The sequence below is a fragment of the Thunnus maccoyii genome, chromosome 8, assembly GCF_910596095.1.
Source record: "Thunnus maccoyii chromosome 8, fThuMac1.1, whole genome shotgun sequence".
Classification (NCBI taxonomy): domain Eukaryota; kingdom Metazoa; phylum Chordata; class Actinopteri; order Scombriformes; family Scombridae; genus Thunnus; species Thunnus maccoyii.
In genome coordinates, this window is record NC_056540.1 from 27,772,390 (window position 1) to 27,783,812 (window position 11,423).

Consider the following 11,423-nt stretch of genomic DNA (forward strand, 5'->3'; position numbering starts at 1 on the left):
ATCAGTATTTTGTCATATCAACAGGAAGGTAAGTCTTAAGGGTCACAGTATAAAAGCGTGTTGAATCTAAACAGATTCATATAATCTGAAGCACATTGGTACATCAAACTAAACAAAACATGAAATCTTGTTGTGTTAACTAGTTTATTGTGAGTGAACTTCACTCAAATGAATTGAGAGAAAACAGGAAATTCTTCCACAATCTATATTTATTGTCATATTTATTTTTAGATTAATGCCTGAACTACCACTGGAAATTTATGTTCTATATATATGTTTGACTATTTCTGTCATTAGTTATGATTTAGAGTGTAGAGAATGCCTTTAAGTGTATATTAATAAAAAACAGGTCTGTAGTTTTATTCAGGTTTTAAAACAGTTCACTGAAAAGCAAACTAATCCATTTTAAAATAAATCATTTGTGGTTTTTGAACGATAACGTTGAACAACATTTTACAAGTTTTGTTCTGCGCATATTGAAAAATCAAAACTAGACAAGTCAACCCCTTAATATTGGACTTAAAACTCCATTAAACTTTTCAAAATGATTCAGATAAAGATCAAATGTGCCTGAAATAAATAACTTTAAAAATAAAATCAACCTAATGTGATCTTAAAGTTCAGCCTTCAGTTGGCTCTTACATTAAATCCCTTAATTGAAGGTATATTTAAGAGGTCTATCACCTGTGCACAGTTGCAGAGTGCAGACAAACCGAGACATTAACTGGTTTAACAAGCTCAGAGTTCATATAAGTTGTGTGCACATACAGTAGCTGAGAGGTCTTCCCTCTGCTCGGGTTGAAGTAGATAGGAATTAACAGATGTCACCAAACTCTCTGCAGTAATATAAATGATTAAGATGCAAACTGTTCCACACTTACAGGTCCAACATACAGTAACTAACAGGACAGTGAGTGAAATATCAATCAAACCCAGTTTGTATTCGCTCACGAGATCCTAACGAGAGGTTTAATCAGGGAACATAAGTAAAAACACCTGTGTGGATGTATGATGGTTGTGCAGGAGCTTTACGTTGTTCTACCCAAGCAAGTGCAACATAAGTTAGTTATGTCAATCAAGCAGGTCAACTGTTATCATTTAGCTGCAATACAATTTGTTGGAAATTATACTGGATTTTGTTTTTTGTTTGTTTGTTTGTTTGTTCTTTTGGCTGGTTGGTGCAACAATGTGACAGGTAACAATACAGTTGACACAGATTATGGCCTGATTATTGAATGATGTAATTATCCTATAGGATGCCGTGTGTGTGATGCTTGAAAACGTATATAAAGTGGTTTTCAACCCATTATTCCCATTTGGCCCCTGATGAAGATGTAAGCTGTAAGCTGAAACATCAGGCTTTGATTCAGCACAAAGTTTGAATAAAGAAGTTTATGAAACAAGCCAGTTTGTGTGCAGTCTTCCTCTTTCAAGATGTCAATCAAGCACCCAGTAATCAGCCAAAAACACATGAAAACACTAGCAGGCGTTTACTTTATTTTTAACCTGTTTTTAAGCAATTTGTCCTGTTGTGATACTGATAAAAATAGTTTTTTATATCAAATTACTGACTGTCAACAAGCAGCCCAAGTCTCTACAATTAAGCATGTGTTCAATTATTGATAAATGATTGTGTTCTTGACTGTCTGGGTCTATATAAAGCCATGTTATGATCACTGGAGGCCCTTGTTGGGACTCTTTTGACTATATGGAAATAATAATTCAGAGAAAAGCTGCTTGATGGTTTATGCAGATGGAGGCTGAGGGCAAAATAATGTACTATTGAGGCCACGTGTTTAGTCATAACACATCAAAAGAATATGAAATTGGGAGAAGGGGGGGTGCATGAGGCGAGACAAATTAGCAGCTTTAGAAATTGATAGCAGGTGTTTACATGTGGTATATTTTGCATATTATAATGTCAGAGGGAGGAGGGAGGAGGGAGGGGGGGGGGGGGGGGGGGGGGGGGGGAGGGGGGGTGTAATAAACATTACAATGTGTTGTATAATAATCAATATAATTCACAATGACCTTGACGTTTTATGATGGATTGGGAGACACGGTCTACTGTAATTGCTGCCCTCCCTCCCTGCTTCCTTTCAGCCTGACGCCTCCGCTCCTACTGGCCGATCTCTCTCTCTTTCCCTTCTTTTTTTTTTTTTGACATTAAAAACCGCTCCATCATCCTCGATGCGCCGCCTTGTCGCCTGCCGCTCAGATGACCATTAATCGCTTAATTCCAGTAAACCTACGTGCGCACAAAAGGCCGCTGTCTGCCGCTTAATGCATGTGTGATTAAGCTTTTAGGCCGACCACACGGCATTATTAGCCAGCAGGTCCTTGTATAGAGGGCCAAATGCCTTCAGGGGGCCCGAGGGTGGTGTGTGTGTGTGTGTGTGGGGGGGGGGGGGGGGGGGGGGGGGGGGGTGGAGCGGGAGGGAAGGGGGGCCAAGTTAATGACACTGACCCTCACTTCCCCAACAGCTATTCAATTCAACAATAATAACGGGTCACGCAGCTGATTTATGAGGCTGGGGCTAATAATTGTCAATTGCTAATGCTGGGGGGTGTGTGTGGGGTAGGGTGGGGGGGGGTGATGCCAGTAGACTATGCTAAATAAAATATGCCTTGACCCCACTGGGGGTGAAATGCAAGAGGCCAGAAAACAGAAAAAAAAAAAAAAAAAAAAAAATGACAGATGATGTTTTAGATGGTTTCCTCCTTTAAAGCATGTTGCAGCTTAAACGGCTCTAAAAAACACAATGTTGGTTTGGTGTGTGTGTGTGTGTGTGTGTGTGAATATAAACGTGTTAGAGAGAATCTGCAGTAACATCCAGGGCCAGACTCGGTCCTGCATGCTCCATCAGTCCGCCTGCGTGGCTGCAAAATTAATAACAACCAAACAATGTGTCGTGGAGAGGCGGATTCAATTACAAGTTTATTTACAGGGGAAATCTCATGAAGGCCATTGACCAACGTTAAACAGCGCGGGATGAAACGATGACAAGAGCTCCGATAAGAATTTAATTCCATCTCATTTCAGACGATTTTATGAATCAAATTCTTGAACACTGGCAAGAGATTTAATGATCACATCTTTGCGAAATCTTATTTTAGAACCGGTCGATGGCATTTCTCTGCGTTAATGTCGACTTAGAGGTTGGAGTAATTTAGTAATTGATTCCTTGCCTGGCTCTCGCCCGTGCCAAGGCCGCGTTTGAGGGTAAAATGTTTCCTAATCTTATCCCCCGGAATAAGATTTTTATGTTAATCCACTGGCTGGTCTCTTGGTCACTTGGGAAGCGCAGATAAAGACTCAGAGGGCTCGGAGCGGCCAGCAGAGATGAGCCGTGCTGTGCTTGGAGCTGCAGCATCTGGAAAACAAACGGGATGAGTTAATGGGAGATAAGAGGAGGATATCACACACAGCACAGCCTGTAGACTATCAGAGTCAAATATTTAAACATTTCCTTGTAGAATCTGTAAATTAATCATTTTATTTTTTATACTTTTTCCTCAATAAAAGATTGATTAATAATCTACTTCCCCCCCTTCATCTTATATTCTTATCAATGTGGCCCCAAATATCATTTTCATAAAAAGCTGCAAAGATGTATAAACTCTATTTTCCACAAAAACTGGATAAAACTGGAGATCAGGTGAGTTTATCTTTCTCTACATCCTGCCTATCACCTTCACCAAGGCGCACAACGACCTCGGATTTGTGGCAAAAATCTGAATGAGGACGCATCAGGTGAAAATACGTAAAAATGTAACAACAATAACAACATGACTTCTGCACGTCTGCACGCAGCAGGCTGAAACACTGATATCTTTTGTGCTGCACGTTTTTTTTTTTTCTTTCCTGCAGACACCGAGAGAAGACACCAGCTTCTAATTGAATTTGCCTCTTCTCCAGATGTCACTTTCCATCTGTGCACTTGGAAACACGATGCGCCTTTTACGCACCGGCCTGGAACACCTTTAACTCAGATGTTTGGCTTTTTTTTTTCTTGCTTGTCTGGAGTTTTCGATTTTAAAATTGCAGCAGAACACAAAAAGGTTGTCTGGAAGATGTATGAGTCTTTTGGATGAAAATGTACTTTTTCTAATCCCGCAGTGTTTGTTATTGTACATCTGGAACTGTAAGGTCACCCTTTCATCCATTCTGGTGATGTTATTTCAGACTTTTTTTTCTCCAGCATTTTCCAGGTGAAAGCGAGACCCTAGCCTTTATCCATCCTGTCAAATTGAGACATCACACTAAATTGCCACAAGAGCATCCCCAAAATGATTTTTTTATCTGCTCCCGAGCCCCTCCCCTGCAACACGCGGCCTTATTAATAACCGTTTTGATAAGCGTAGGATTTCCTCGGGCGGAGGAGTGAGACATTGTAGGTGAAATGTGACAGCGGGACCCTCCCATCGCTCTCTCTCTCTTTATCCTCCTCTGTTTCTTTGCCTTTTCGGGGGAGTGGATCCATCCAATCCATCCAGAGACAATGGCATTTTGTTCCTCTTTTTGTCCCTCCTGTCGACCCGCATTCCTATATTGCTGAGCAACGATAGTGCTCACTAAATGGAGAGGAGTTCCTCCCATATCCCGGCTATTGTCCGGCACTTGCCAGGGGAATTTAAGGTCTTGCACACATCGCATTTTCCTGATTTATTTAAGTGAAGGCATATGGTTGAAGCCCTTTATTTGCCACATAATTACAAATTAACTACCGATTTACTTGAATTAAAGGACCATTATGTTACTGTAAATCACTGTTTGCAGCATTGTTTGCTGTTTGGAAACGGTGAGCGCTCACCGACCTGCAGCCACCAGAAGCCTGTGCGTCTGGTTAAAGCTGTCTGCACGTTTTGCATCTTGCAAAAGCTAAAATGTCATTTTTTTGTAAATCAACTCAGACTGCAGCCTTTCGGATTTAATATTCTCACATCAAAACATCAAACTCCTCGTCCCTCCCGCACCAGCTGAAAGAATTAAAAGATGTTGAAACTATAAAAGGGAGGCGTTTCAATAGCTGGTGGACTATGGTGGAGGGACTATAGACCGCAAGAATAAAGAGCGGCTTCAGTGAAAGAAACCGATGGCTAAAAGCTATAATTGTATTTGCCTCGGCGAAATATCAGAAAAGACTTCTCGTTTCTTTGAGCGTTATTAGATTAATTCCCAGAGATGGTTTCTTTTCTCGCTGCCAGACGCGTGGAGGGAGGACGGTGAACCATTTGGCTCTTTGGTTTCAATAATCAAATTAACCATTTGGTACAACTTTTGGGTCCCAGCTCGTGTGTAGAAAGGGGGAAATAAAAAAAGAAAACATTTACATAATAGGGACCGGGTTGTGTCAAGAAAGAATTAACTTCTTTTTTTTTTTTTTTTTTTTTTTGCTCTCATTGATCTCTGAAAAAGACAATGTACACACGAAAGAAAAGGGAGAAACACACTGCAACACGTCAGCAATTGTGGAGAAAAAAACATAATTGATGGCAAATGCGAGCGGCTCAGATGATGTGAGAGCTGCACCTTGCAGCCTGAAAATGACAAAATATACAATTTATAAAAAATGTTGTTATTTTCAGCCTTTAAATGAACATTTGATCAAATACAATTTTATTTCCCAGACATATTTAGTGACAATATCGCAAAAAAGGCAGATAGTTCCTCACAGATATCGACATATCTGAGATCTATAAATGATTCAATCACTTTTTCATAGAGAAATATATAAAAACCTGCACGTGTTTTACCAAAAGCAGCCTGTTATGTGATTTTTTTCAAAGCATCTGCGTGGATATAATCACATCTTTTTTTAATTAAACATGTTAATGTAATATTTCTCCAGCTCCTTAATAATGATGAAAAGATGAGATGAGTGTGAAAGTAATAAAATAAATCAGAGATTATAGAAACCGTTCAAAGCAAGAGATCTATTATAATCTTTTAATATAATCTAATAGGTTTTAAGACCAAAGTTTGTAATATCTAATGTTCAAATACACTCATACCAGCGAGCATCATATTCTCAGCCGCTATTACTGGAATATTATGGTGATTTTTCGATGGAGAGCCTCAGAATAAGAAACATTAGCAGGCAGATCAGTCAGTGAAACACGACCAGTGGTGAACAAATTGAAACATCAAACACTCATCTGCTAAATCTAATTGATGCATCAGAATTCCTGTTGCGCCTTTTTGTGTTTTTTGATCATTTGGAAGAGAAAAAACCCGCAGCTTCAAACACGAGGACTTGAACTCGGTCCAATGAAAGAAAAAAAGAAAAAAGAAAAAAAGAAACACACACTCGGTGTAAGCGCCATACAAAACGCTTCACCTTATTACACAAACCAAATTAACCACTCAGCCAATATTGTGAGCCTAAGAGGTCCGATGACTGCCTCGCCAGTTCGTTACTTTCATTAGAAAGATGTTATTTGCCAAATAAACGGAATAATGAAAGTAATAAAGACAATTACAAACTCATTTGAATCCTAAAAAACACACCCGGAAGTTTAGCAGAGATTATGCTCCAGCAGTACAGAGGGGGAGAATTGTGGGAAACGTTTTGTTTATTTGGCAAAAACAAGTGGCCAATATTGCCATAAAAAACGAAGCTGGTGGATTAGTTAATTACTTGCACGTACACAGCCATAACTTTCATTTATTTACTTGTAAGTTCAGCTTCTACACGGTCATGAAGCATTTACTAGCAATGACTAGATTTAAAAGCCAAAGTTACTGATTAAATATATATATATATTTTAAAATGTCATAGCATGTAAAAACATTTTTTTTTTAAAAAAATCACCTGAATGAGTCATTTATCTGCGTGTTCAGTGTTAAAATCTTATTTTTTCTCAGTGTGTGTGAGAGACTTTGCTTTAGTGTAAATAGCATAAAAACACGGATCACACACTGAAAATATGATTAAAACCAGTTGCATTTGAATCTGTAACCTGTCACACCTGCAGCTGTCACCGAAGTTGCATATTTTTATTTGTCAAAAAAGAGTATATCAACCTCAAGATATCCATAAACCTAAACGACAAAACAACTCGTTATATACCGGAGAAAAAATGTACATGTTTTGCTGCTTCAGTGCAGAAAAACCATGCAGAGGATCACCAGACAAATAAAAAAAAAAAAAGCGAGTGAAAACAGTCGGAGCAGACGGGCAGAAAGAGAAGCAGAGGGGGAATACTATGTGAAATCCTGCCCAAGGTATACGGTCGCTTAAAAGGCTTAAAAGCTTGGAGAAAATTGGATCAGGGAGAATCGTCACCCAACTTTCATTATTTCCAAGTGGTGTGATTGAATTAAAGGGCAAGATGGTGGTTGGAGAGGAGTGGGGTGGATGGGTAGAGGGGTGGCGGTGGTGGTGGTGGAGGGCTGCGTAATGGCGTGGTATTAAATTCTAATTAGAGATGCAGGGGATCAATGATAGGGAGGTTGGACAGCCCGGGCCCCCAGTGCCAGCCCAATAGACTGATGAGTTATTGTCATGTAAAAAAGCGCTAGCAATAAGACCAAACGCTTTGCTATTGTCCAAGCGGAAAGAGCCAAGTTTATTATGAGGACTATATGCTCTAGAGACCTCGGGCTAGGCGGCTCTTAGGGGGCTTTTCATAAAACAGGGCTAGGTTCCTATAAAGGAGGCCAGTTTTGGAGCAGGCGCTGAGCAGTGAACATCTACCCACCGTCCAGCCTCCTTCCAACCAGTTCAAACCAAACAAGTCATCTTTCCCCCCCAACTCAGACCGCGCGTCCTCCTCAGTTTGGTTTTTTATTATTTTTTTTCTTTCTAACCCAATTTTTTTGGGGGTTTTTTTTGTTTGACATTTTTTCCCGGGAAGTGCAGCTTTCTAACTCCACCGAGCCTTCTCAAATGTATAAAATGGAGTATTCTTACCTAAATTCCTCTGCCTACGAGTCATGTATGGCCGGGATGGACACATCGAGCTTGGCATCGGCCTATGCGGACTTCAGTTCGTGCAGTCAAGCCAGTGGGTTTCAGTACAATCCCATCAGGACCACTTTCGGGGCCACCTCCGGCTGTCCGTCCCTCACGCCGGGGTCCTGCAGCCTGGGGACCCTGCGGGACCACCAGAGCAGCCCGTACGCCGCAGGTAAGCAGCGGCTCCGGAGCCTCAACCAGGCGTATTATAGGACGCCTTGATTGCATTTGAAAATGGAAATGTGTTTAGTATTTACCAAACGAAATTTGCTTACATAAATGAAAGAATTTATCACGTTAGAAGCGATTGCAGGCAAGCGGTAATTCGGTTACGGGGTTATACTATCCCAGTCACACCCAAAACCGCCAACAGAATTATCTTAAGCTGCCAAAATGATAGGCATAATTTATTTACTTTGCGATGAGACATAAAGCTTCGAAAATAATTAGATAACCAAAGACTAAAGCTCATTATTGACACCGAATTGGAGTTACAGTAGCAACAAGCGGGGCGGATGGGAACATTATGACAAGTTTTCAAACTTGAGCTTCAATCTGAGGAGCAACAATTAGTTTAACATTACAATTAACCGCATCACAGGTCAGCAACGTTATCAATTCAGAACTAATTCACAGGTAATCAAAGGCATAATAGAATTGAAGGCTCTAGCCCAGCGCCCTTAACTGGATTTTATACAAAATATCGAATTTGAATTTACTTCCATTTGACAACATCGCTATTACACACGCTCATATCTTCCCATTACTGCACAGATAAGACCACAGCACGTCTAACGGTGACATTTCATTTCGTTTACAGTTCCCTACAAACTCTTCACGGACCACGGCGGACTGAACGAGAAGAGAAAGCAGAGGCGCATCCGGACCACTTTCACCAGCGCCCAGCTGAAGGAGCTGGAGCGGGTTTTTGCTGAAACACACTACCCGGATATCTACACCAGAGAGGAGCTGGCACTCAAAATCGATCTGACTGAAGCCAGAGTGCAGGTAAACAGCCACCGGCTCTCCAACAACAGGCGCCAACCTGCTCCCTTTACGCACGATTACGCTACAATTACGCACGAGTGGATTTATGATGCAAATTAGGAAACATTTCAACATCAAATCACTCATTTTCCGTAAATTTTAGTGAAATAAACACTTTACTGCTTTAACACGGTGCACTGCTGGCCTCCAATGCACCATTTGACACACTGTTGTATAGTAATGCGCAAAATAAAGAGTTGCTGTTCTTCTTTATGGACACTTTTAGACATTTTAACCCCAAAACGCATTTATAAGCAAAATGAATAAGCTACAATTAACATCACCTCTACTAAAGAGCCTTATGTGATCATAACTGAGCTGATATATAGTTTTAGATTAGCAGTGATTGATTGATTTAAGCACAAATCAAACACTAATGGTTGTTTAACTCTTCTACTTGTATTCTTTCTCAATTATCCAGGTGTGGTTTCAAAACCGGCGTGCCAAGTTCCGCAAGCAAGAGCGGGCAGCTGCAGCGGCCGCAGCGGCTGCCAAGTCCAATTCTGGGAAGAAGTCCGACTCCAGAGACGAAGACAGCAAAGACACCAAATCTACCGACCCCGATAGCACAGGAGGACCGGGCCCGAACCCCGTGCCCACCTCCAACTGCGGCGGACCGAGCCCCACCGGAGGCCAAGTTAACACCACCGGGAACGGACAGGTGGACCAAGTGAAGACCTCCGTGTCCACCGGAATGGGGGTGACAGCACCGAGCCAAGGCTGGGCCCCCGCCCCGGGGACCATCACCTCCATCCCGGACTCATTGGGCGGGCCATTCGCCAGCGTACTGTCGTCTTTGCAAAGACAGAACGGGGCCAAAGCTACATTAGTAAAGACCAGCATGTTCTAATGAAGCTCCACAGCAGAGGAAAAGAGAGAAGTTTCCTCCTCCGGAGACTGAAAAGCAATTGCTCAAGACAGACTTAAGGACAATATAAAGCAGTTAAAAAGAAGATGACAACTCTGTTATTTTGTTTTTATGCCTTGCGCCGTTTCTTGTGGTCAGTTGACACTTTGGCTGTAGAAATATCCATCTTCACAAGTCACGTTTTTGTCTTTTTCTTAAAACAAGTTGAAATGTTTCCTTTTGTTTCTTCGTGTCCTGAAAAAAAAAAGGCAGAATAAGGCAGATCACTGTAATTCACAACATTCCTCTTGTTTTAAGAAAAAAAAACACATTTTAAGACTCAATACTGGATTTATGTGACTTGTTAAGATGAATATTTTTTTCCTGTTCTGATAATGAGCAAACACAGACGTCTGCGCACTGGAAACGCATCGTGCCATCAGTGAGCAAAGGAGCCTCTTTTTGTCACATTATAATGTCAGAGTTCAACAGCTGCTTTGTTTGGTAGAGAGACGTTTAATATCCATGACTGCGGATGCTCTCTCTCTTTCCCTCTCTCTCTCTCTCTCTCTCTCTCTCCTTCTCTCTCTCTCTCTCTCACACACACACACACACAATGCAAGGTGTTTAACGACAAATATCCAACCAGACGCTGACGCATTTTGCTTTTCTGTTCTCTGTAGACACAACCTGCTGTGTGGAAGTAGCCTCTTACAGCTGCGTTTTTTTTTCTTTTCTTTCCAGGGCTGCTGAGAGTTTAGTTTCTTTAAATTATCGATATAAACACAATTGTTTCCTCGAGAAAAAAAGGCACAAACTACTGCAATGTTCACCTCTGACAGGAATCTGTATGTTTTGTGTGTCTTTCTACGGCAGTGTTTTTGTGGCTCAAATTGTATAGTGTTAATACGTATTATTGTCTCCTATAGTTGAACCATAGGCCATACTCCCTCGTAGATCGATCATACAAGTCTTTTTGATGTTTTACAAAATTCCCTCGGAAGAATTTATTTTGGGTAAAAAACAAAAAGAAAAAAGGGAATGGATGCAAACATTGTATTTATTTCTATATAATTTGCATGTTGTCTCTTTGTCTGATTTTACAATGATTTCCCTCCCATTTTGTGAGCATTATGTAACATGTTTTGTCCGGGATCTGAAAGTTATTTATATGTAGGTAATGAATGCTTATATTTAAGAAGGAAATATTTCTACATGTGCACATAGTTTTCCAGGTGTACCATTGAAATGGTTGTTGATGATAAAAAAAAAAATAATAGTGCAAGTTGGTTTGTCATGTTTTCTTTGGAAACATTAGGAAAACGAGTGAAGTTATTATTCCTGTTGGAATTCAGAGGTTTAAAAATATGTAATATTACGATTTATAAACAATCTTCTTAAGTGTTGCTCTTGAAGGACAATGTTGTTCGTTGAGGGTCGTTTCCAAGAGGCTCGATGATTTCAGCACCACGGACAGCGCAGCACACAATTTATTCAGTCTTCAAGGTTTAATTAATTTATTTATTTAACCTGTTGCATTTAGGTTAAAATAATTTCTCTTCATTTCA

General features: G+C 40.6%; 2 protein-coding genes across 8 annotated transcripts in view; one reads left to right on the forward strand and one right to left on the reverse strand.

Moving 5' to 3' along the window:
* Positions 1–2,925: 2,925 nt before the first annotated feature.
* LOC121901312 (LIM and calponin homology domains-containing protein 1-like) overlaps positions 2,926–11,423 on the reverse strand; it is a 105,593-nt gene continuing 97,095 nt past the window's right edge. For 2 of the 7 annotated variants that reach the window (XM_042418019.1, XM_042418021.1), the window contains exon 27: positions 2,927–3,374. In XM_042418019.1, coding sequence (XP_042273953.1) covers positions 3,292–3,374 — 83 coding nt within the window. In that variant the 3' untranslated portion in view covers positions 2,927–3,291. Of the gene's footprint in view, positions 3,375–11,423 lie in introns of all 7 variants that reach the window. The other 5 variants (XM_042418022.1, XM_042418023.1, XM_042418018.1 and 2 more) reach the window with 4 other exon arrangements.
* phox2bb (paired like homeobox 2Bb) lies at positions 7,893–9,882 on the forward strand. Its single transcript, XM_042418028.1, has 3 exons — positions 7,893–8,133; positions 8,782–8,969; positions 9,430–9,882. The coding sequence occupies exons 1-3, from the start codon at positions 7,893–7,895 to the stop codon at positions 9,856–9,858; spliced, it is 858 nt and encodes a 285-aa protein (XP_042273962.1). The 3' UTR covers positions 9,859–9,882.